The 26573-nt window shown below is 43.4% G+C and overlaps 1 protein-coding gene across 50 annotated transcripts in view; it reads left to right on the top strand.

Annotated features, from left to right (window-relative positions):
* The window catches only part of MAGI1 (membrane associated guanylate kinase, WW and PDZ domain containing 1), a 480329-nt gene that overhangs the window by 359149 nt on the left and 94607 nt on the right, over window positions 1–26573 (top strand). For 35 of the 50 annotated variants that reach the window (XM_083491069.1, XM_083491085.1, XM_083491061.1 and 32 more), the window contains 5 exons: window positions 963–1082; window positions 12294–12500; window positions 14661–14874; window positions 17144–17226; window positions 21564–21599. In XM_083491069.1, coding sequence (XP_083347195.1) covers window positions 963–1082; window positions 12294–12500; window positions 14661–14874; window positions 17144–17226; window positions 21564–21599 — 660 coding nt within the window. The remainder of the gene's footprint in view (window positions 1–962; window positions 1083–12293; window positions 12501–14660; window positions 14875–17143; window positions 17227–21563; window positions 21600–26573) is intronic. The other 15 variants (XM_083491094.1, XM_083491080.1, XM_083491062.1 and 12 more) reach the window with 3 other exon arrangements.

Consider the following 26573-nt stretch of genomic DNA (forward strand, 5'->3'; position numbering starts at 1 on the left):
GAGGGAAGGGGGAGGAATTATTTTTTAAAAATAAGGAGGAACGAGGAAGCACTTTCATTGAGAAGCAGCTCATCTTCCAGTCTCCCCTTCCATTCGTGTTCTTTTAGATCCAGCCCATTATATCTAAGCCCATCTGAATTCATAATTCTTACAGAGTGTTTTAGCAGACCACCCTACGTTGATAGAAAAGAGCCTCTGCAACATTCAGATTTCAGCATCCCCAGAAAATTAAGAGCAGTTGCTTGAAACAAGTAGAACTATTCAAATGCCTTAGAAAATTAGTCTGCAATTTTGACAGATGTGTTGATGTAATGTAAACAAAGGCGGAGAAGGATGATAAAACGTTAGTAATTGTCATAAAAAGACAGATGGAAAATGTGGGGGTGGATGCCAATAAATATTTCATGCAAGTTCTGGGTGGTTGAGGAAAGCTTTGTGAAATCGAATAAAGCGATTTTTCACCCAAGTTCCCCAGTATAAGTTGACTTGGAGAGGATATGGAATTGGTGAGAATTTGTATGGTGCTTCCCTGCAAAGGCCAGAAATGGATTCAGTTAAAAGGTATCTTGCAGACACCTGGTCCAGAGCCAGGGCCGGACCACCCATGAGGCAAGGTGAAGCAACTGCCTCAGGCAGTAGGATCCACAGGGACAACAGATCCAGCTTCCAAGAAATGCATCACCCGCTGCTGCGAGCTTATGCCATTTTGCAAAAAATGCAAATCTTTTAAGGCACTGCTAGACTCTGCACTGTGCTTGGTGTGGGGTCGTTGTTGTTGCAGACACTCATTGTATGATGCTACTTCACATTGTCTTTTTCCTTTGGTACGTGGCCTCTTTCCCCAGAAGATCGTGGCTCCATTTCTCTCAGTAATGTCTTGATGCGATGATACTTGTTTTGTCCTGATGGTGGTAAGGAAGCCTGAAAAGTCATTTTTGTTATCCTTTTTTGTCTCCCCTTAGGCACAACACGTCCTCCACGAGAAGGAGAAGTGCCTGGTGTGGACTATAACTTTCTGACTGTGCAGGAGTTTCTTGAGCTTGAAAAAAGCGGGACTCTTCTTGAAGTGGGAACCTATGAAGGTATGTTGTAGTACTGTGTTCTCAACGAGATCCCCGTGATGAAGGACAGCTTCTAGAAATGCTTGAGGAACTTATTTGGGAGACTTAGGGCCACCGCTTGCTTTTTATAATGGCACCATTTCAACCCCACCCCCTTTAAAAGCTTTAAAACAGTGTTTTGAAAGGTAGGAATTAACATGGCAGTGTTGAGGATTGTATTGTATTGCATTGTATTGTATTTTTTACCATTCTTCATCAAAGATAGATCCCAAAACGTTACACAAAACAGAACCCAATTCACAACAATAAACAGATTCGGAAATTTTTAAAAAGCAGCAATAAAAGAGGGATCTTTCTATGCAAACAGCTGCAGTACAACATGAGAATAATATTAAACCTTTCAACAACAACAACAAATTCCCCTCAGGGCTGCATGAGCAAACACTTCTTATTAGGCATATGAAGCCCAAAAGTGTAGGGGCCATCCATACTTCTAAGGAGAGGGAGATCCACATTCAGAGGGCCACTATAGAGAAGACCCTGTCTTATGTCACTGCACAGCCATCATTGAGTATAGTGTCCCCCCACCTCCCACAATTTCATGATCTAGATTGGCTAATTTGCAGGGTTGGGATGTGTTCCCTCAAATACCTAGACCCCAAGTTATTCAACTCAAGCATGCCAGCATTAACACTTTGAATTGAGCCTTGTTACGTATAGGCAGGCAGCCCACAGAGATCCTGCAAATATGCCTGTGTGGGTTCATCAATAAGAGCTCTGGCAACTTTGACATTCAGTCCCATCCAAATGCCTGCTGAAGTTAATGAAGACCCATTGCTTTCATTATTTATATACTTATTTTGGGTTGCCTGGGCGGATGCTGCACTAACCACTTTGGATGTATTGGTTTGTTAATGGTGCTGCAGGCTGCTTTGACAAGTGCTGCCTTTTAGACTGCAATCCTTTACACACTTACCTGAGAGAAAGTTCTGTAACATTTAGCGAAGCTTTCTTCTGGGTTGAGTTGAATGGGATTGCTTTTTGCTAGCCTGAATTAAGCCAGTGTTTGAGCTTTTCTGACTATAAACTTAACTTCTTAAACTTAGGGAGGCTTCCTAGCTGAGATTCGGAGAGGTAATGACATTTGTCTTTTTAATCTACAGAAGAATGCAAAAATTGCAGTAAAAAATGCTGAATTATTGGCTGAGAATTGGAAATATACAGGTCCTGTGCCCACCCAGCTATAGGAGTTTATAGTTGACAAGTTGCAGTGATGGGAATCACTAGTGACCTGCTTTTCAAGTTTGTTGTGAGGATGAAGAATTGTAAAGAATTGTAAAGCTAATAATAATAATAATAATAATAATAATAATAATAATAATAATAATAATAATTTATTTATTTATACCCTGCCCATCTGGCTGGGTTTCCCCAGCCACTCTGGACAGCTCCAGCAAAATATTAAAATACAATCATTCATCAAATATCAAAAACTTTCCTAAACATATCTATTGATACAATTGTTACAACTTTAATGACTTACTCAGCATCTTGGCTTTTGACTGCAAGTTGGACATCTTTATTATTTTCAGGATTTTGTAATGGTGAGTAATAATATTAATAAACAGTAAGCATGTGTGTGTTTGTGTGTGTAATGCCCTCTGGATGTTGTTGAACAACAATTCCCATCACCCCCCAGCCAGTCAGGGATGATGGGAATTGTGGTTCGACAATATCCAGAAGCTACCATGTTGGCTGCTGATGGTCTAGAGGCAGGACAAGAAATGCATTTATAGATTTTTGTCAAGTCACTCAAGGCTTCTTTGTATCACAGTAAAGTACCACCCCATCCAAGTTTATTTCATTTAAGAGTATTTTAAGATGCTATGATTCATCCTCTGGGCATGAAGCATAGATTTGTCAAGGAGAGGGAGAAGTTATCTTTAATTACTTCTGTCGAGGTCTGTTCAAAATGTAATAAGGTGGCCTTTTAAAACAACAAGAAGTCATACATTTTGAACAATGAAGATTTAGTTCTGTTCGGAAGCAATTAACAACTCAGTTGCCTTAGGAATATTAGTCAAGGGTTCCATTGTGTTTCAGAACCTCATGCTCATTATTTTTTTATTAATAAAATAATTCAGGCCTGAATTCCAAATTTATGAAACTTTGCAAATACTTGCAGACAACTCCTAAACCGACTCACTCCAGTTTTCATGTTTACACATGAAGTTGTATGCATAGGATTGTTTGATTGTGTGCTCTGAGTTTTTCCTATTCTTTGCAAATAATGGAGGAGCCCTGAGATAGTTTATTGTTTATTTTATTTACCATTTAAAAGACTTTTTTTAGGCTCTTTCGTTCATCAGTTTGATGCCAAGGTAGTGTACAAAGCAAGGCCAAATATACAACTATAAAATATAACAACTGTGGAAATACTGGCAAAGCAGTAAACCACCGTCAGAGAGACTACACGACTGAGATACAGCTGTTATGATACAGTTATGGTATCATAACAAAGAAGGCTTGCTCTTTCATTGAAACATAGCATGTAGAAGCTTTCTCTGACAGATCTTAGGACACGGACAGGCTGCTATCAGGAGAGACAGTCAGCTACTTGGGCCATTGAGGGGTTTAATAGTTGAAAAGTACAATGGGGGGGAGAGGGGGGAGGGAGAGAGGGAAGAACAGAGATGGGGGGCTGTTGTTCTTTCATTTTATCGCCTAGTGGGGTTGTGTAAGCATCATGTGGATAGGTCCTTTGTTTATATATACACAATCAAATTGAATAATTTCCACATAACTCATAATCAGATCTAAAATAAAGATACAAAAATTAATATCAATAACAGCAACAGCCCTCCCCAACAACCCCGCCGTAAAACCCCCCAATAAAGGTAAAGGGATCCCTGACCATTAGGTCCAGTCGTGACCGACTCTGGGGTTTTGGCGCTCATCTCGCTCTATAGGCCAAGGGAGCCGGCGTTTGTCCGCAGACAGCTTCTGGGTCATGTGGCCAGCATGACTAAGCCGCTTCTGGTGAACCAGAGCAGCGCACGGAAACGCCGTTTACCTTCCCCCCGGAGCGGTACCTATTTATCTACTTGCACTTTGACGTGCTTTCGAACTGCTAGGTTGGCAGGAGCAGGGACCGAGCAATGGGAGCTCACCCCGTTGCGGGGATCGAACTGCTGACCTTCTGATCGGCAAGTCCTAGGCTCTGTGGTTTAACCCACAGCGCCACCCACTAACCAATACCCCAGCCCAATAACTGAGCCTTTGTAGCTGAATTGATCAGGACCCCGCCCTCCCAGGCTAGGTGGAAAAGTCCTGCAGGCCAAGGAGCAGGTCTTCCAGGACTCAGAACCAAGATGGAACAGATTAGGTGGTTGTAGATGTGGCATATATTGCATAGCGAAACCCCAAGCCCCACCCCATTTCTTAGATAATGAAACACACAGACACCAATATTTTGGGTTAATGGGATAATTAAGGCCACTACTTTATTGGTAACAGATGTGAGCAGTATTGGCTTAGGCAGTGGAACTGAACCGACTATATCCGACTCCTGCCCACCATGCAGGTAGTCTCATAAGGGTCATCCACCAGTAGGGGGAGCTCTGTTGATGCACATCAACTGTGAGCTCCCCCAGGATCACCAATGGGGTCGTGGCATGGCCCTAGCCCATACCCGGGCTTCAGACAGGATCCACACCCCCGGATCCCATTAACGGAATACGCTTAAAGAGGGGGGCAGGTGAAGGTCACAACCTCTCCTCCCATAAACCAGGTTTACCAATGCCTAACCGCCAAACCTTACAAAGTTGTGACGATTGCTACAAGGCAGGCGAAAACCTTGTGGCTGGTGCCAATTTGCCAAGTGGGAAAATTCCTACCTGGCCCCCGCAACAGGCGACCAACCACAGTCCATAGCAAGGCCAAGATGGTGAATGCACGGAAATATGGTGGGAGGGCGGGAGATCTGACGCAGGAGGAGAAAAGGAGACTGAGCCCCGGCTGCGCAGATGTTTAAATCAGGTGAGCCACATCCCCCGGTCGACCAGATTGGTTGGCCGTGGGTCGTGACGCAGCCGGGACTCCCAATGACGCAGGTGGCATCACCATGTCCCCTGCTGTACACAGAGAGTGCTCATGGCCAGCCTGCAACTCCGCCCCCCTGGGAAGGTGAGCGGTTTTGTCAGGAGCAGAGCAATTAGTTTCCATTCATAGCGTAAGATGTACTTACTAATGTTTCTATACAACAGATCAACTCAGTAAAGTGGTACCTCAGGTTACATACGCTTCAGGTTACAGACGTTTCAGGTTACAGACCTCCAGAACGAACCCGAGGTACCACTGTAATCCAAATGGCCCTTTAACCCCATTAGATCACCAAGATCTAATTGCAGTGGAATATTTTATTTTCTCTGTATGCTTATGCTCTTCTCCTTATGCTTATGCTCTTTTAAAACTTTTTTAGGCAATGCCAGTGTAGTGTAGTGGTTAAGAGCAGTGGACTCGTAATCTGATGAACCGTGTTCATGTCCCCACTCCTCCACATGCAGCTGCTGGGTGACCTTGGGCCAGTCACACTTCTCTGAGGTCTCTCAGCCCCACTCACCTCACAGAGTGTTTGTTGTGGGGGAGGAAGGGAAAGGAGAATGTTAGCTGCTTTGAGACTCCTTCGGGTAGTGATAAAGTGGGATATCAAATCCAAACTCCTCTTCTTCTTGATAGTTTTCTTTTTGAAATAACATCAGTGTTGTGTAAGTTCTACTTTTAAAAGGTGTTGGTGATTATTATTTCTTTGGTCTTTATTACTTTTCAACTTATTTCCAACACAATGCAATTTGTCCTTGACAAGGGTTGGCAGTGGCCTTTTAATTTCAGAAAGTTGAAGTTATGATGAATGCATTGTTGAGATTTCATTTTGTCCACTGAAGGCCGCTCATTCCACCCGCCGTGAGAAAGGAGCTATTATGATTCTGCGTTGTTAGAAAGCTGAATGCTGCTCACTGCAGCACTGTTATTTGGGCTATAATTTAATGGTCTGTGGATTCCTGAGATAATATTTGGGGAACTAAGGTAACTTGGCCTTATCCAAAGGGGCCTAAAGGATAACAATAAATGTGGATCTGTGTAAATGGCGTCAAAGGGTAAATTGTGAAACCTAATCCACTCACTAACTTTTGATAAATTACAGTCCTTCAACACAGCAACCAATCTAACAGATGGTAAACAATTTTCTACTCCATCAAAACCTTACAAATTATCTTTGGCTGGAACCAAACGTTACCAAAGACATGAGTGGAGTTTTTCCCACCCCGACAGTTAACTGATTGTCCTTTGCAGTGTAGAGAAAATGTTGATATGATGATGCCACATCACTTACTATGTTTTTATATACGTTGGACCCAGAGTGCCTGGGGCCACCCAGTTAGATGGGCAGGTTACAAATAATAACATTATTTTCTGGTCCCTCCTATGATATCTGTATTAATGGTTCTACACACCTGCTCATCAAATGTTACTGAATTGCTATCCAGGCATTGAAGAAGGGGGGGGCCACATGTCCGGTGTCCATTTAGTCCAGTGTAGCACAGGGGAATCTGTCAGCTTCCAGAAGTTTCCTGACTCCAGCTTCCATCATTCTTGCCCATTGGGTTATATTGGTTGGGGCTGGAGGGAACTTGCGAGTCTCAGCAACGCCTGGAAGCTCACAGATTCCTGATCCTGGACACAGTATTAAAAATCTGGTCTAGTGTTACGTGTGAGACTCCCCCCCCCCCCAATGTGTGTCGTATGCTATGATCTCCTCTGTTGTCGCTTGAATCTAGTTGAACTTTGGCTGGATGTATATGGCTAGAAACTGCTGTGCAAATGGTCAGATGTAAGATGTTGTGGGTACATAAAATAAAATAAAATAAAATAAAAAATAGTATCAAAGGCATTCTAACTGTGGCAGATTAATATCCGATAGATGCGGAATGGGCTCCAACTGTTAGGTGCTTCTGCCAACAATTAAAAACTTATGTTGTTACCTGAGCTTTTTCTGACCATATCAGTTCTTAGCATTTCTGGCTACTACAAGTCATACTGTTTTATTTCTATATTGTATTTTCACGTTGCGAATTGCTCTGAGAGCTACAGATGAAGGGCAGCAGTCCATACATGTAATTTATTATTCTTATAAATGACAATAATAATATTTCTGCTTAATTAATATGGTTTTTGTGTTATGTTTTCTTATATGCTGCCTGTTGTATTATTTCTGTAAACTGCTTTAGTATTTCTGTGAAATAAAAGGTGGCGTCCAAACGATTTTAATAAATTTGTTGAAATAAATAAAATCACTTTTGCATACACAGCGAAATGCAAATACATGTGCAAACCAAGAGAATGATTAGGTATTGATTGGGCATTTTTATTAGGTTCTCTCCTCCAAGTACAGTGGTACCTCGGGTTAAGAACTTAATTCGTTCCGTAGGTACGTTCTTAACCTGAAACTGTTCTTAACCTGAGGCACCACTTTAGCTAATGGGGCCTCCTGCTGTTGCCACACCGCCGGAGCACGATTTCTGTTCTCATCCTGAGGTAAAGTTCTTAACCCGAGGTACTACTTCTGGGTTAGCGGAGTATTTAACCTGAAGTGTTTGTAACCCGAGGTACCACTGTAGTGCTGTGTTTCCTTGAATGCCTTTTCCTCCCCCCCCCTTCCTTCCCCTTGATCTTTTCTTAGCTTTGAATGAGTTAGGTCTCCAGACGGCAGGTTGATTTGTTCTACATGCATTCATTCACTGCATTCTACATGCGCTTTGCTTTGACTGTTCTCCTTATTTGCAGTGGGTGTGTTGTGCTAAATCATAGGGTGGTGCTTGTGCTTCTTAAGTGGTTGACTGAGGCAATTTACATTATTAGGAGGTGAAAAGAGCAAATGGGATACAATGGAGGAGGCTTTGGAATCAGGATAGCATTCCCATCAACATTCATCGCATACAACAGGCCTCTGGATCAGCTCAGCATTTTAGCTGCCGGATAGTCAAAGTTAGCAAAATAGGAATGTTTCATTTATGAGTGATAGAATTGCCCCCTATCCAGTTTTAACCTGTCCTTGCATCCAGGGGCCATTTACCTTTACCTTTTTACATTTCCATGCCATTTTAATTTTACGTATTTATTGCTCCCCCCCCCGCCCCATAAGCTTCCATTTTATTTCCCCACCACTCTCCTATAAAAATGAATACCTGAAAAGGGATGAATACCTGAAAAGGAGATAGCCTTTAACAGAGGATGAAGCACGATAACTATTCCACCAGTTAGATGATTATCGAAAAAAAGAAGCAGAATAGACTGCCTCCGAGAAGGTTATCAAGGCTTTGCTGTGTATTTCTTCTTGCAGTCGGTGACATATACACACAGCAGTGAAACATTTGGCATCTGTTTTGACATTTGTGTCTCCACCTTGTTAGAAAGCCAAACTTAACCTTTAATTACTGCTGCTGACTGAAGCCAGGTTAACTTCGTTCCCTCTTTTGAAAGGGAAGCATATCGCTTATGCTCTTACGCTCTGGTTGGATCCTCGTCTATTTTTCCGTGATGTTGAATTATGATGCAAAAGGTGATTCTGACATTCCTAAAAAGTCTGTGGGGTTACAGGTTGCAGAACTTCAGTGGTGACGAAAATGGAACCCAGAACTGAACAGCAGCAGCAGCAGCAGCAGCAGCAACAACAACAACATGTTTGACTGCAAATCTAGCAGTAGGAATTTGTGGAGTAAGCTAGGAATCTTGTGTTGGGAGTATTCTAAATTTCATTTGTTCAACCCAGCCCAGAAATGGGAATCGGGATGTAGACTTCCCAACCTCTTGTTACCATTGCATCATACCATTTTGAAAACTTGTTTTGAAATTTGAACAATGAGTGCAGTGGAGGGCACAGTGGAGAGGAAATCTACTGTGGAAAACTCACTGCTTTGGATACCAACCCGTTTGTTAACTACAGCTTCAGAGTCCTGTTGAAACATATGGGAGCTGAACGAGAGCAGCACTAGAGGGATTATGCCATTTTAGGAGAAGCCTGCCTGGAGATTTTTTTCCGAACAGGCTTGTCAGCCTCAGTCTCCTCTATAAAACAGAGCAAAGAAAAGATCAATGAAGTGTTGGTCCTTCCTTCCTTCCTTCCTTCCTTCCTTCCTTCCTTCCTTCCTTCCTTCCTTCCCTCTCCCCACCCCCTGCTTTTTCTGGCTTTATATAGAGCACAGAAATACCTTCTCTTAATAAAAAGTGGGTCTGCCGTACCTTCCTTATTCCCATTAAGGCTTTTAGTAGAATAAGTTGTTTCCTTTGTATCAATAATGCATGTATGTGCATTCAAGATTCAAAATGAAGGATGAGTTAAAGGTGCTGCTCCTCCTGTGGAGATGAAAACTTTATGCTTCATTACAGAGATTTGAACAGGGTGGATTGAGATTTGGAGCCGTCCTTTAAAAGCAGATTGGGGCCGTTGCCCCACAACCACCTCCACCCCACGGAAACTTGGAAATAAACTTCCTCCCATGGCCTGAACCTGGAATTCTGAATTTCTCTAAGATGTTAAAGCCAATGTGGTGTGGAACTGAGGAGAGTGTTGGCCGGGGACCTGGCTTCAAATGTCTGCTAGGCCATAACTCTCAAACACTATATCTTACTTAGCCTGGCCAAGCTCACATGGTGGTTGTGAGAGTAAACAGGGGGAGTCCTTTATGTCCTCCTAAGCTCATTATAGAAAGGAAAGAAGAAAAATGTAATAAGAACAATGCGTTTGCTGTTGTTAAAAACACACACCTTATTAATACTCCCTAACATTTTCAGAACACTGTGAATATATTAAAGCATAAGACAGTCCCTGTTTGCAGGCTCACAAACTAGTGGACACGACACACAAGGAAAAAGGAATGGGAAAAGAAGAGGAAAGAATGCACCAGATACAATCCATCTTTGTGCTGCTGCTTTTTCAACATATGTGGCAAAATGAAGCATTCTATCCCAAACTGGACTCCTTTTATATATGAAAATAATTCGGAGCTGATAGCTTGATTTTGACTTAGTTACGCAACTAAGAGGTTAATTCAGAGCTGAAGCACAGCAACACCATGCAACATTGTGCAGTAGATCTTGTTCACCTAAAACGCTGGCAGCAGTAAAATCAGGCAATATTACAAATCCTTACTCAGAGTAAGATTCCCTTACTCTGTGATATTCTCAACGTCTTGGATCTGCTAAAGGGTTTTATTGAGACAACTGTAGTTCTTCCAAACAACGAACCTCTGTTTGTACCGTAGATATTTCTAATAAATTTTAAACCTGACTCTTTAACTCCTCTGTGCTGTTTGGTCCAGGATTCAGTGAAGGTATGTACAGGGAAATCAGGCTTGTACCCTTTCCCCTCACATCTTCAACTGGACTTGAATTTTGTACGTAGGTGGATAGGAATCCTGCAAAAGATTGAACCCCCACTCCACCTCTGACCTCATGTTGCCTCACATGAGTTTCATTCCTTTCCTTTTGGGGGGAAACTGCGGCACAGTATCACATCTTCACCAATGTTAACACTTGTTAGCTTTAAACAAGAGAGGGTGTGGCCAAAGTGTGTGAGCAAACTCTGGTTTGCATACATGCTGTATATATAAACCACACCTCTCTTCCTCTCCACCAAAGAATCCTGGGAACTGCAGTTTGTTAAAGGTGCTGAGAGTTATAGCTCTGTGAGGGTTAAACTACATTTCCCAGGATTCTTTGCAGTTGGGGGGGGAGGGGACTGTGACAAGGGTCAGAAAGTAAAACAATATGGAACTGGGATTTTACATATGGATATGCGCAGAGTTCCACCCAACATTGGGGGGGACGACACACACCTACCTCATTGTGCGTACATGACGTCACACGTGTGACACACACGTGTTACATGGCATGTCTCTGGAGGAGGCTGCAAAGCCTTGTCTCTCTGCCCATCCCTGTTCCCTGAAGGATCTAAGGCAGGCACCCCCAACCTGTAGCCCTTCAGATGTTTTGGCCTACAACTCCCATGATCCCTAGCTAACAGAACCAGTGGTCAGGGATGGTGGGAATTGTAGTCCAAAACATCTGGAGGGCCGGAGGTTGGGGATGCCTGAACTAAGGCCACATCCACACCCTGCAGTGAAAACATTCTTACTTCACTTTAATAGTCATGGCTTCCCCCAAATAATCCTGTTGTTTGTTAAGGCCCCCTACCCCCCACCCTCACAGAGTTACAGTTCCCAGAGTGGTTCAGTCCCTATTCCCAGGGACCCGTGGAAATTGTAGGTCCAATGGTGGTCTAAGTTTAAGGATTGGCACCTCGTATGCTTGACTCCCCTGTAAACCTGCTCTGATGTAGGTTTTGTTTGCAGTGTCCAAGTAATTGTGTGTGTGTAGAGCACGCATGTCCGGTGGGTGTGCCTCCAAAAATGTGTGCATCGGATGCCTTTTGTCCCTATTCTCCCTGACCTAGACAAGCCAAAAGCCTGCCTTGGCAAAGCAGAGGCCACGTGTTGCCATTCCCCTTTCCTTTTGGCAAAGTTTCCCCCTTTTTTTGGACAGCACTTTATTTAAAAAAATAAAAAAAATGTTTAACTGCTACCCATTGAGGATGCCTATTAAAGCAGGTCATGCTAGTCTTCCATCGCTTTTCTGGGTGATGTTAAGAACTGAGGGTTTTTTTATTTATTTCATGCAGGGCTCACTCTCAATCTGGCACAGTATTATGTGGGTGCTTCCATCTCTCTCTCTCTCTCTGTGTGTGTGTGTGTGTATGTGTGTGTGTGTTTCAAAGCTACTAATTGAAATTCAAATGTAATGAGATGAAGGCCTCCCCCCCTCCCGCCGCCCCCAATTCACCACAGTCTTCTTTTGTTTTAATCCTTGTACGCCTGGCGCACCTCAAAAAGGCAGGCTTTGGTTCTTTGGTTTTAAAATTCAAACATGAATAAGTTTCATGAAGGCAAAACAGCCGACATCTTTTGAATGCTTTTTCTTTCAGTTGGTGGGCAGGAAGGGGTGGGGGTGGGGAACAATATTTGTTCCTGTTAACTAAGAAGGAGAAATGGCTTTGATTATGGCGGGTGGAGCTGAGGAGGGGAGTGGTGGTGGTGGGAGAGAAAAGAGAGAAGAAATATTTAATGACACGAAATCTGCAAAAGCAAACAAACACGCAAATGTCTTTCTGTTGCCTAGGTAACTACTATGGAACACCCAAGCCTCCCAGCCAACCCCTCAGTGGGAAAGTGAATAATACTGATGCTTTGCAAAACCTCCAGTCCGGCTCCAAGCAGTCGACCCCCAAGCGAACCAAGTCTTACAATGATATGCAAAATGCTGGCATAGTGCATACGGAGAATGAAGAGGAAGATGATGTCCCTGAAATGAACAGTAGCTTTACAGGTAACTTATTTGCTTGCCTTTGTATAAGAAGGAGGTGGCCAGTGGGCGGGGGTGGGGGTGGGGGAAGGAATTGGGATGTGCAAATTGGTGGTTCTTCTCAAGAAAATTCCTGTGCATACATATTCACAAAATCTTTAGCATCTGAGGGATGCACAGCTCACCATTTGCTACTTTCCCCCTTCCCCTCAACAAAAGTCTGTAGTTATTACTGTTGGGAATTTTCCCGTGTTAACAATATGAATGAGTGTGATCTTAGCAGAACCCATTTCTTTGACTTGACAGTTAAGGCTTAGAACCACAGCTTTTGGCAGAGCATGTGAAAAGAACTTCAGGTAGCTGCCTGTGCGATCTCTTGACTTTTCGGCTATCAGATAGGCTAAAAATAACAATTGGAAGTTGGCACCTAGCTGAAACGACTGTGTTTTTCTTATCCCGGCTAGTATAATTCCTTTATCAGCTGAGAAACCTGTTGCAAGAATCAGCTGACTTCAGATCCCTTACTTTGAGAGTTAGATATTAAAAATATCCTGCCATTGATTAAATGAAGGGCAAAATATTTAGGAGATCTGCAGGGTCTTATGATCCTAAGCACACATCTTTGGAAACAAGTACTGCAGAAAGCAGTGGGATTTCTGAGTGAACATGGTTTGGACCAGAATGTATGTTTAATTGATTGAGGTCACATTAAATAGGACTTGAATTTTCATTGGGCATTTTATGTGGCTGCAATCATGTAAGAGCTGTTCGACACTTATGGAGGTGGTGGACTCTCCTTCCTTGAAGAGTTTTAAGCAGAAGTTGGGGGGCTGTCTGTCGTGTATGTTTTAGTTGAGATTCCTGCATTTCAGGGGGTTGGACTAGATGACCCTCAGGGTCCCAGCACTACAGTCCCGTGATTCTATTATTCTAGTGCAGTAGCAGCAAGACTGGAAGAGGAGTGCAGTGGCCCCGATCTTCATTTTGGGAACTTGCACCTTTGCTTGTTTGCAAGAAGCAACTTTGCCATAGGCTGCATCTGGATGTAATAGTAAACCACTGTTTAGCATTATGATAATGAGCCTAGTTCCTTCCTCTGTTGATGTGTTGATCTTTTGATCTGTTGATCTTTCCTGTAGCACAGGGGTCAGCAAACTTTTTCAGCAGGGGGCCAGTCCACTGTCCCTAAGACCTTGTGGGGGGCCAGACTGTATTTTGGGGAATAAAATGAACGAATTCCTATGACCCACAAATAACCCAGAGACACATTTTAAATAAAAGCACACATTCTACTCATGTAGAATGATTCCCGGACGGTCTGTGGGCCAGATTTAGAAGGCAATTGGGCTGGATCCGGCCCCTGGGCCTTAGTTTGCCTACCCATGCTGTAGAACAATTAAATGTGTATCTCATCTGTGGGTTGGTCAAGTAGCCCTGTGTGTTAGTCAGTCAGACGGGCTACGTGGTATTAAAACCTGATCTTTCCAATGTGACATGCTTCCATTTCTAACCCCCCCCCCCTTGCAAAATTCCTGTATGGTTTGTAACAACCCAGTAAGAAATATGGATTAAAATAAATAAAACAGACAAGGGTGAAAACAACAGGACAAGACAGGCATATAGTTACAAACTATACAGTAATTACCATATATACTCGAGTATAAGCCGACTTTTTCAGCACATTTTTTATGCTGAAAAGGCCCCCCTTGGCTTATACTCGAGTGAGGGTCCTTTCGGGCTGCTCCTTCCTCCTCCTCCACCTTTGCCACTGGTGGCGGTGGCGAAGGAACCAGCAGCCTGAAAGCAGCCCTTTTGGGCTGCTTGTTCTTCCTCCGCCGCTGCCCCCACCACCAGGTTTTTGGTGTGGTGAACCGGCTTATACTCGAGTCAATAAGTTTTCCCAGTTTTTTGTGGCAAAATTAGGTGCCTTGGCTTATACTCGAGTTGGCTTATACTCGAGTATATGTGGTATATGCCTCCATTTCTGAATGATCTAATAGTCTTTGTTACTCACTGGTTACTTAAGAAACAGCCCCAGCTTGGTGGATCCAGCTTGCATGTTTTTTTTTACGAAGTGTCTCAAACAATTAAAGAAGCAAGCAGGGTGAAAATAGTAATGTACCACTGACTAATAATCACTATGTCTAATTCTCTCTCTCTGTGTGTGTGTGTGTCCTTCTGCAGCAGACTCTGGTGAACAAGACGAGCACAATACACACAGCACAAGAGATTCGGCTCCCCCATCTGTGAATAATAGCAGTATCACCACTGTTCCCACCACGGAACCTTCTCAGAAGCTCCCTCAATACCTACCTCCTTGTGCAGAGGAAAACTTGGGTCCTCTGCCTGAAAACTGGGAGATGGCCTATACAGAAAATGGAGAAGTCTACTTTATAGAGTAAAGAGATCATTTTCTTGTGTGTTCTTTGTACTTGCAGATAAACAAGAGAGGGGTTGAACCTTTGCACCATTTTTGAGGCCAAACTAGCCACAGCGTGGGCAGCCTTTGGGGCTTTCTTCTACTGGTTGGTGGTGGTGCTGGAAGTGGCAAGGAGTTAGGCAATGGATGGCTAAGGGCTGCCTTTCTCCTGGGGCCTGCAGGTTTCCCTCACTTGCGACTTAGAAGGGCATTGCACTGAATGCCATTCTACTAACCCCCACACATTGAAATGCAGTTTAACCGTAATTCATTCGCGCTTATTCTGAAAACAAAAGCATAATTGTTGAGGAATTTATTTAGGAAACACTATTGTCTGCAGTAATCAAACTGTTTTGCCAAACAAACCAGAAGCTAAGTGAGCCCCTGTTAAATTCTCTGGCAGGTCAAAGCATCAACAGTTTGGCGGTAGAGGGTAATGCATTGCACTTCTCAAAAGTTAGTCATCATTTCCCTCAATAGCAGACAAATCATAGTGTGGCAAGCTAAAAAGTTGGCTTCTCATTCACCGCAAGGCCCAGAACCTTGTGAAGTTCTGCCACCGTTTGTCTTAGAAGCATCTTGTTTTCTCACTTCTGAAGGCTATCCAAATACTGTATAAAAATCCCTTTATCCCCTTGGGACATAAAATGTTTTGTACCTTGGCAGACCCCTTTTACTCCATTATTGTTAATTTGACTTGCTTGCTGGACTTCTATGCCCTGGTTTACCAGTTAGAGATTAATTGCCCTGGAGTGCACAAAAGAATTAAAACGGTTTTTGCCTTCTGTATTGCGAGGGTGGGTAAAGTAGTGTGTGAAACAGCGACCTTCCACTCCAGCTTTCATATCGCCAATAATCTATGGCAGGGATTGTGAAGCCCATCCTTTGAGAACGGGTCTGCTGTTTAGTAGTGAAGTCTTCAAAGGTACATGCCCCCACATAATTTCAGAGGAGGGTTAGGTTGTGTTGCAAACCCCCTTTGAGACTTGCGGAAGGAACTGTGCCATGCTATTTAAAGTGATACTGGAACCGGAATGCTATGTAGTTCCCTGTTTGTCAGCGGGGGCCGTGTTTGAGCCATCGAGGTTACTGAAAGGAAAGGAGGTGAATGATGTATTCGCTGCAAGAATTAGAATGCCACGCCTTTAGATGTGTCAGAAAGGCGACCAGGCGGATTGGTGGGGGTAGGCCAGTGGCGTAGGAAGGGGGGTGCGGGCTGCCCCGAGTGTTATCACTGAGGGGGGTGACAAATGGCAAATATATGTGTGTGGGGGTGTTAAAAAATAAGCTCATGACACTTTTTTTTTTGAGAGAAAATAATTCCTTCACTCACCGCACCCCCCTTCCTACACCACTGGTAGCTAGGTGAGATGAGGGGCACTGGGTGCCACACGGTGGGGCCTGCAGGATGCCTGAGCCACGCGTCTTTCCTGAGGGGGAGGCGGTGGGAGGAATTTTTCAAGCAGTGTGGGGCATGCGTCTGCCCACTGCTTCCGCCGCCCTACAGCTGAGGGGAAGGCTGTGGAGAGGCTCCACGCAACATGCCCTGCCTTGGTTCACCCCGCCCCCCCAGCTGCAGGACGTGTGCACTGAATCGGGGCCCCGAGCAGCTAGCTATGCCGCTGGGGTAGGGGGAGCAGGATCATTGAAGGGCTGTGTTCACATCTGGCCTATCATGCAGTGCCATCCAGCTCAGAGGAGTGCCATGTGCACATTGCTAGCTCTGGACCTGGCACTTTTCAATACTGCCTGATCAGTGTAAAAGGCATTTCTTTAATCTGACCTGCATCTTAGAGCTCGGATAGATCATGAGACTCTTAATCTCAGGGCTGTGGGTTCAAGCCCCACATTGGGCAAAAGATCCCTGCATTGCAGGCGGGGCGGGTTGAACTGGTCCCTTCCAACTCTACAATTCTAACTCATCCCTCAACAATTTTCAAGTGGTCTGTAAGAGGAAAGATTTGCCCCAGATCATTCAGGAACACAGTCTATGTGGGTAGGTCCATCCAAATGGGCCCACCACCATTGCATCTTCAAATATCATTGTTTCCTTTTTCTCCCTGTATTTTCAGAGACTAGACTGGAAGCCATGTCTTAGAAAGTTTAATTTTTATGCTCTGTTCTAAATGAAAATGGATTTCGCTCAGATAAGTCAAAGTGGTGGCCACAGGCTATTTTTCTGTCACTGATACTTTATTTTTTTAACAAAGGTCTCTTTTTCTTTTTCCCTTTTCTTTTCGGTTTGCAGCCATAACACTAAAACGACGTCTTGGCTAGACCCACGGTGCCTGAACAAACAGCAAAAGCCTCTAGAAGAATGTGAAGATGACGGTAAGGGAGTAAGCGCTGAAATGAAATCTGGGAAACATTTTACCTAACTTAAGGTTGCAAAGGAATGAGTGGAACCGGATTCTCCTCTCAAAATCACAGCTGGTTCAGTGGGGCCCAGATTTGTATCATAATGCAGGTGGGGGTGCTAAACTATGTCCTTGGTACAGATTTCCCTTGCTGGGTATGTGCTATGTGTACCAGAAGCATTTTTTAAATGGCAACATACAGGACAGAATCTTCCTAAGTTCTAGGTGGCATAATTTTTGTATGTCCCCTCAGCTATAGAATTCTGGCCTCTATAGAGACTCTGAAGGCAGACTTAGCTACAATGGCATTCTCAGCATCCTCAGCAATTGTCCAATTCAGCGAGCTCAGCTTGCTGTTTTTCCTTGAAGGTTTTTAAGCAGAGGTTGGATGGCCATCTGTCATGGGTGATTTAGCAGAGATTCCTGCATTGCAGGGGGCTGGCTAGATGACCCTTGAGTCCCTTCTATGATTCTATGATTTTTCCACTATAATCACCTTGCAGCTTTTCTGAGCCGGTTATTATTACTTTTTTAAAAGAAGCAGCAGCAGCTAAAACCATAGCTACAATTATCCTGCTTTGAAAATTACTCCTTGGTGAAGCCACTGAAAAAGAAGAAAAAAAGGAAAAGACAATTTAATGCCATCCTTATAGAATCCTACAATTAGTCTTAAGACACTATATAATACAGTGTATGGGATATTGCAGCTTCATCACTTCATTTTGATCCAATGGTCATTATTGCTTATCTTAGTGAAAATAAAAGGTGTGTGTATATATACGTTACTCCAATTTTGCAGCGTTATTTCCCAGCAGTTATTGAAATCATAAATCAGATTTGATATTTGCACCCCTTGAGACCTTCAGTATGCCAGCCAGTTTCCAACTCAAGAAACCCGGCTACTTTAATTTAACTTCGGAGAAGAAAATGGGGCATGTAACAGCAATTTTAAAAACAACAACAGGTAGAAAGTTGAGAGGAGAGAAAATGAAAGGGGCAGCAACACATGCCTGATTCTTAAGTTCATTTTAAAACAAAATGAAACAAAACTTGTAGGTCAAATTGCTATGTGTCAGGACCAAACTAGAGGTGATGGTGGCAGGCACAGTTATTCATACACTTCCCCATCCACATATGAATCGGGTATTAAGGCAGCGCTGGGGCAAAAGTGATCTGGGAGAGGTAAGGTGAGGAAGGCCCAACTGCATGTCCCATTGGAGCTTAGAATTAGACGCTTACAGCCAGGGCTGGCCTAAGACATTTTGATACCTGAGGTGGACCCCAAAATGGTGTCCCCAGGGAAGAAGATATCAGGGAAGATCCACATGAGGAACAAGTGGAAGGTAGGGAAAAAGATCAACATTGACCGCCACCTGACCGCAGTCGCCTCAACTTGCCTCATGGGTGGGCTGGCCCTGCTCTCAGCCCTATTTATACATAACTCCAGCAGGCTTCTGAACAAACAGAAATGATACTGCTACTCTCACATCTAGCCTGGCCCTTAGCTGATCGATGCATTAACAGTTGTTCTTCAGAAACTAGCAATCGCAATTTTTTTGAATTTGTTTCCAAAATGGCTTTTTAAGAAGCATTTCCGTTATATTGAAATTTGTATTACACCAGCCTGTGTGTGGGAGGTAACCCTCCAAATAATGCACTCCCCACATTGCCCTACGCTAAGTACTGTATTTTTTGCTCTATAAGACTCACTTTTTCCCTCCTAAAAAGTAAGGGGAAATGTGTGTGTGTCTTATGGAGCGAATGCAGGCTGCGCAGCTATCCCAGAAGCCAGAACAGCAAGAGGGATTGCTGCTTTCACTGCGTAGCGATCCCTCTTGCTGTTCTGGCTTCTGAGATTCAGAATATTTTATTTCTTGTTTTCCTCCTCCAAAAACTAGGTGTGTCTTGTGGTCTGGTGCGTCTTATAGAGTGAAAAATATGGTAGTTTCTTTAACCCCAGCCTCCAGACCACATTTTTATGAGAAGCCTCAAGGCTGCAGCCCTGTGCTCCCTTCCCTCGGAGCAAGTCCTGCTGAATTCAGTTGGGCTTACCTCTGCATCAACGTCTCCCCTCCTCTTGCACAAATTGGCCATTCCCATTTCAAAACTAGGGTAACAAATAGGTGGTGAACTCCAGCAAATAGGCACAATTAATATATCCCAGTACAGTGGTGCCTCGCAAGACGAAATTAATTTGTTCCGCGAGTTTTGTCGTCTTGCGATTTTTTTCGTCTTGCGAAGCACGGTGTCGGGAAAGTTTTGGAAAAGCTTCAAAAATCACCAAAGTCTTTAAAAACCTCAAAAAAGGCTATGAGTTGCTCCTCGAAGTCAAGTCGCAACTGTATTAACGGTGTTAAGAAAAAGGAAACAAACTTGCAAGACGTTTCCGTCTTGCGAAGCAAGGCCATAGGGAAAATCATCTTGCGAAGCAGCTCAAAAAACAAAAAACCCTTTCGTCTATCGAGTTTTTCGTCTTGCAAGGCATTCGTCTTGCGAGGTACCACTGTATTATCATTTTTAATGAGTAGACGTGTGATTGTACAGCAACTCCTTTATTCAGCAAATTTACTTTCTGCAGCCAGTGGGGTAGCTAACGAATACATTCATCGGCAGGGGGTATAAATGTCAAAATACTTAACATTACTTTATTTTGATGTGCACCGTGATTTTCTTCTTTTTAAATTGTGAAGGATGTCCTGTGGAGCAAATGAAGGGAAATCCTTTTTAAAATTATTATTATTTCCAACTTTGAGTATGGGAATGTGACCTCAGTGAAATAACACTGGTAACTTTGCATGGTTTACGCATATGAGTATATAAAGGTGTGATTATGCTTTATATTGAATCAGGCCCAGTAGGTCAGCCTTTGCAAATCTGGTGCCGTGCTGATGTCTTGGACTGCAACCTGTGCTGACTGGGGCTGATCAGAATTGTAGTCCAAAACATCTGCGGAGCAACAGGTTGGTGAATCCTGCAGTAGTTCAGCTAGTCCACTGTGGTCTGCTCTGACTGACCCTGGTTCTCACTGGTGTTTCCTAGTGATACTCTTTGAGATCTTTGAGCTAGATATGCCAGGAATTTGCTCTGGGTTGTTACACATGAAAAAGTATGTTATTTGGGCCCTCCAACTTGGGCAAGTGTTTAAAAATCATGCAGGTCATTTTTACAGGTATAACCATTAGAAAAATATATAACTGGACATAATTTTTGGATGCATTTACTGTCTGCCATATGGCAGCTATCTATTACCAGTTTTGAATTAATCTAACCACAAAATACAAATCTTTTTACGTTGATGTATCTCATGTTTGGAGAAATTCTGAGATTCTCTGGCTGACTTGTGCTAAACCGAATCCATTATTCTTTTATCAATCATTTGCTTGCAAGTTTTATCATCTTTCATTTGCTGGCTGCAATTTTGTTTCTTGACAAAATGACATCCCCAGTCATTCATAACATTGTTAGCAGATGGAAATGGTATGCAATAAGTAAATGGATGATTAAATTACGCTTTATTTAATAGAAGCTCTCTGCAAGTGGTTGTCCCTTAATGCAACCATAAAGTATAAAGTAGGACTTTATACTTGAGGCATGTAGTTTCTAGAGTAGGACCAAAGTCCAATATGCAGCAATCAACACGTATATCGAACTCTCGAAGCACACCTGAATAACCAGCTTAATATTATCCAATTATTGGGCCCTGAGCAGTCTCCATTCATTCTAATGAGGTTCTGCTCTTCTTTAAGAACAAGCTGAACTGGACTGGGGTTTAGTTGTTAATTATTTGGGGACAAATGAAGTGGTCGTTTAATTTAGATAATGTAATAGTTGAAGGTACACCAGCTTTCCTTTTGAGGCTCCAATTCCTTGCATGTGCAAGGGCTCTGAGTTAAGCACTGGAGCTCTGCCTAGTCACAAGGACTTTCCAAATGGGATATGCAGGCAGAGTCATCTTAGACTTTCCACCATTCACAAAATGAATGGGAAGCCCAAGTTCTAGATTTGGCAAATTAAACTGACAAGACCAGGCAGCCCCCATTGAGCCAGGGGGCGGGGGTGGGAGGAGAGCAGATCCATGTTGTTAGCCTTTTGGAATGCAAAAAATAAAATAAAAAGATTTTCAGTATTATTGTCAGTGGCCACAGTGTCCCTCCTGACTAAGGTGTCGTGGCGTATGGGTTTGGGCTAGGTTGGTACAAAACCTGGTGTTGGTTCTGCTGTATACTGGAAGGAATTTCTTGCTTGGTGCTGGTGTCTGAATTCTTCTTTTAATTTTTTTCTATCTCACTTACTGCTCTTCCTTTGGAGAAGAAGGGGTACACACGGAGGAACTGGACAGTGAACTAGGTAAATCATCCATCTCTCATTTTTGCACCGTTGGTTGGACTGCACCGTTAACTGCTTTAACATCCTTTTCTTTGTATCACTTTTTTCTTCTTTTAATTTCAAGCAAGATCTAACATAGTCGTAACCAAAGGTGTTTTCTTTTCTTTGTTTGTTTGCTTGTTTTTGCTTAAGCATGTCATTTTCAAGCAGGGTTGTTGCTGTCCAGTAGATTTGTGGAGCCGTCAACCCTTTTTTCCCTACATGACTCTGGGTCAAATCCGGCTAAGTCATTGGACAAGCAGAATGACTTCAGCTCACATAATGTAAACTTCTCTGCCCTCTTCTGTTTCTGCAAGCCCCCTCGCTCTGCCCCAAATCTGCTCTGTATTGTTGGGGAAAACCCTGGAGCAGTTGGGGTTGTGTATGTACAAGGAGATGGAAGCACCAGTGCAGAAACGGGAGTCATTCCACTCACTTAATGACTTGGTTGGAAACAACTCACTGTTTGAAAGTGTTTCTGTGCTACAGGACATGTGTATATGCTTCTCATTAATGCTAACCACTGTTGCTTTTATATTCAGTTCGCATTTGAAGTTGGGTACTTGATTTGTGAATCTAACAGTAGTCTGGAATGCCGCCATAATAGTGTAGGGTCCAGTGCTTGCATACAGATTGCTTTCTGCCATGACTCAACTTTGCACCATGCCCTCTCTTGCACCCACTTTTTTTTTGGGGGGGGGGTATCTGTGGTTCCACACGGCCTAAACCGCACCTGAAACTGCCAGAACTCTGTATATTTCATCAAGCTTGCTCTTAGCATTGGGGATTAAGAATCCAGAACCGATTCCAGAAATTAGGCAGAATCTGGATTACAAGCCTGGTTCTATTTCCAGAGTATAGCCCTTTCTAACCCTGACGAGCTAGACTAGATCTGCAGCTGGCATGGTTATGATACCATCATCGTATCTCTGAAACCATCAGGCAATTATATCTTATTGCTTCGTCCCCCATCCACTATTAGACACTTGATTGCGTTTGGATGTAATGATGGCTACAAACCATAGTTAGGGAGGTTTGTTTGTGAATGAATTGTGTGCTTGTGTTCGCTTCCCAAGCAGGCTCCGCTTTGTTCTCTGAGTGGGGAAAACAAACCATGGTGTGGCTGAGTAGCTCCTGCAGCTGAACCAGTGCTTGCAGCTTGTCGAGATGGCGTGTGGTTTGCTTCCCGACTCAAGGAAGGGAGGAGCAGAGAGCTGAGTGCAGCATCACACACCTCCTCCACAGACTTGATTTGCCTAACTATGGAGCTGGCCAGCGGTTTGTCCAAACAGCTCTCCCGGAAGTCTCTTGGTTGTACGCTGCATCCGTTTACTGCACAACAGTTAGTCCTTCACTGATACAGCAGCCACGAGTGTAGCCTTTCCTTAAAGCCTATTAGGAAACATGGTTGTCCTACAACATGTTATCACCCTTTCAAAATGTAGCTCAGCAGCTGCAGTGTATGAAATGGCAGGCCGTGCACTGTGCAGTGCCTTAGTATTCAGACACATGCATTTGTATGTGTGTGTGTGTTTACTAAGGATAAAATGCATCCAGTCCCACTTAGAGAATGAACATTTTCAGAATCCGAGGTGGAAGCTGATCCCTTAAGACTGACAGCATTGGTAGCTTACTCTAACAAAATGTTAACAAGGCAAATATAAATACAGTGGTACCTCAGGTTACATACGCTTCAGGTTATAGACTCCGCTAACCCAGAAATAGTGCTTCAGGTTAAGAACTTTGCTTCAGGATGAGAAGAGAAATCATGCTCCGGCAGCACGGCGGCAGCAGGAGGCCCCATTAGCTAAAGTGGTGCTTCAGGTTAAGAACAGTTTCAGGTTAAGAATGGACCTCCGGAAGGAATTAAGTACTTAACCCGAAAGGAGGAGCTGCCTCTGGCACTTAGGGTTATGGGATGGTATTCAACAAACTTCTTTTTTTTTCGCTCAGAGTAGAAGCATTCAAATCAATAAACATGTATACTCAATAAACAGATGTACTCAGAGTAAAACAGAAGTTGATTTCCACCGAACATGTTTTAGAGATTTGGGATACAATGCAACGTTGTGCTTTTACAAATGTTCCATCTGCACAAACCTATCTGCATATCAAGCATATCCGCTTGCCAGATGGAGCAATCCCCCTTATGTTCTGAGGGGTTCTCCCACCCCACCCACCCTGAGCCAGTTTCAGGGGGAGCAGAGGCAGGGAAAGCCCCCTTGCGCAAGTGGAAAAACCCTCGCGCAGATCTTCTGCTGACAGGGTTTGGCGGGCGCACCCCGCCCTTTTGACTTGTTCATCTCCCACTTGTGGGTGTTCTGTTTGCTTTTGATATTCATTGAGCCTTCTACTTCATGAACAATTCTTCTTCCATACGCTGAGCAACAGGCCTGCTTTGCAGCATGCGCCCTGGTGTCCGAAGCACTAAACTCTATGAAAGGTGAAAGAGACGGTTCACGTTTCCAAATGCTCTAGGACAAATGTTGGAGAGCTGCAGCTGGTCCGTGGCTCTCTGGCAGCTCAGCTGTGCGCCCCTGACCATTTGGAGCTTGTACTACTTTATCATTCACTCATCTGTTATATTTCTAAATATACATCCCAAAGGGATCTCATGGTGCTGTGCAGCAAGCAGTAAATACTGTAACACGGCATATATATTAAAACATGGGTAGGGAAACTAAGGCCCGGGGGCCGGATCCGGCCCAATCGCCAGCCCACAGATGGTTCAGGAATCAGTGTGTTTTTACATGAGTAGAATGTGCCCGTTTATTTATTCGTGGGGCATAGGAATTTGTTCATCCCCCCCCCCAAAAAAATAATCCAACCCCCCACAAGGTCTGGGGGACAGTGAACTGGCTGCCTGCTAAAAAAGTTTGCTGACCCCTGTATTAAAACCAACCTGAGGCCGGGGAGCCGGATGCGACCCATTCACCTTCTAAATCCGGCCCGCAGACAGTCCAGGAATCAGCATGTTTTTACATGAGTAGAATGTGTCCGTTTGTTTAAAATGCATCTCTGGGTTATTTGTGGGGCATAGGAATTTGTTCATTTGCCCCCCCCTCCCAAAAAAATATAGTCCGGCCCCACACATGGTCTGTGGGACGGTGGACCGGCCCACGGCTGAAAAAGGTTGCTGACCCCTGCCTTAACGGTTAGAAGTCATGGTGAACAAAGCAAGGCTCAGCCCACCCCTTCCCACATGCTTGACCATCTTTTTTAAAATATGGCAGTGTTTACATCTGCAAAAAACAACAACACTGATACAATCATGGCCAGTCTGCTTGTCACACATGTTACTAATTAGCCATAAGTTTCTTCAGGGTGAGGACAACCAAAAATGCCAACGTCACTACCTTCTGTGTGTTTGCGCATTGGCAGAAAGAAGTAAAGTAACATCAGTCAGTCAATCTCAGTTGGTTAGAATGTGGTGCTGATAACGCCAAGGTTGCAGGATTGAGCTAGTCCAGGAGGTGATGCCCTGATGATCCTCAGGGACCCTTCCAACTATGCTTCTGTGATTCTACGAATCGTTTTGTTTGTATGCCACCTTTCCAAAACCAAAAACACGCTCAAGGCGGCGTACCACATCCAAAAATTGCATAACTACAAACAAAAAAGTAGTCGTAAACAAAACATCAAAAAGTACACAACAAAATTGATCAATTTCCACATAAATCATAATAAGATGCAAAATAAAGATACAAAAAAGAAACAGCAGCAACCCCACCAATAAAACCCCTGAAACAATACTCCAGTCGACGTATGACAAATTTATTCTCCAATTGGCTTTGCAATTTCCCCAATGTTGCGTGTGCGTCTTTTCCCCCCCTAAGTGCGAATTTCCAGAGAAGCAGCATGCAAACCTGTGCACACCTGTTAAAATGCAAATCATTCAAGGCAGAAAGAAAACAAAACAAAAAAAGAAACAAAAAAAAAGCTTCTTCTTTTTTGGTAATGTTTTAAGTGGCAACCTTTCACCTCGGTGGTGGATTATCAACAACATCGCTTACAATTTCAATATTGATGTTTGTTTTTGGAACTTAGCACTTGTTTGTCAAAATGCTTCAGATCAAAAAGGGAAAGAAAAGGCAGGGACAAATCTCTCCAAGGTGAATTTTAATAACATTTTATTTGGTACATTTTTTAAAAAAAATGGCACAGGTACTAAACACAGAGACCCAGAGCTGATTTCTCTCTTTGGTGACATTCCAGCCAGCTTCAACTTCCACATTTTGGAAGTAATATCTTTGGAAGCACTTTTAAAGCCCATATTTTAAGCTCACATGTGACTCTAACAAAAGGGGGGGAAATATATTTTGTTCGATTTTCTTTGGTGAAGGATTACAGAGCAAAATTTGGGTCTTCTGAGAGGCAATTTTATTGCCTTCTAATGCTGTACCCAGAAAGCCCTTGTTTCTGGTCTGCAGAAAAGACCAGTTTATCATTCTTGCCAAGTGTTTCCTTTCTTGCACATGCACCTCCAAACCACTCCTCCTCTACCCCCAGTCAGCGCTGGCTTTCATTTCCTTTCTTTATATCTCAAGGAATCCAAAGGTGCTTCAGAAGGATAGCATTTAAAAAAAAAAAAATGGGGGTGGGGGAAGTTGGAGGGAAACCTGCTTTTTATTTGCAAACAGGGAACATGTGGAGCAGAACTCATTAAATAATTTCTCTTGATTTTCAGCCAGTTTCCGCATTGCAAACATACATTTTGAGTAATTAGCCCATGTGTGTTTATAAGGGTTTCATTGCTGTTCAGTCTGGAGCTGTTTGTGTCCTTATGGCATTGTAGCTGGAGCCTGTCGATAGCACACTGGATAACTATTTCATGTTGCGCAACTGTTTGATTGTACAGGGTACCAAATAGGGTTTGGGTGTTTTTTCTTTCCTTTTCAAGGCTGCAATCCTATATGTGCTTCCCGGGAACAAGTCTTCTAAGTAGACATGCATATA

This window comes from Podarcis liolepis, assembly GCF_965112155.1.
Source record: "Podarcis liolepis genome assembly, chromosome: 2".
Taxonomy (NCBI): domain Eukaryota; kingdom Metazoa; phylum Chordata; class Lepidosauria; order Squamata; family Lacertidae; genus Podarcis; species Podarcis liolepis.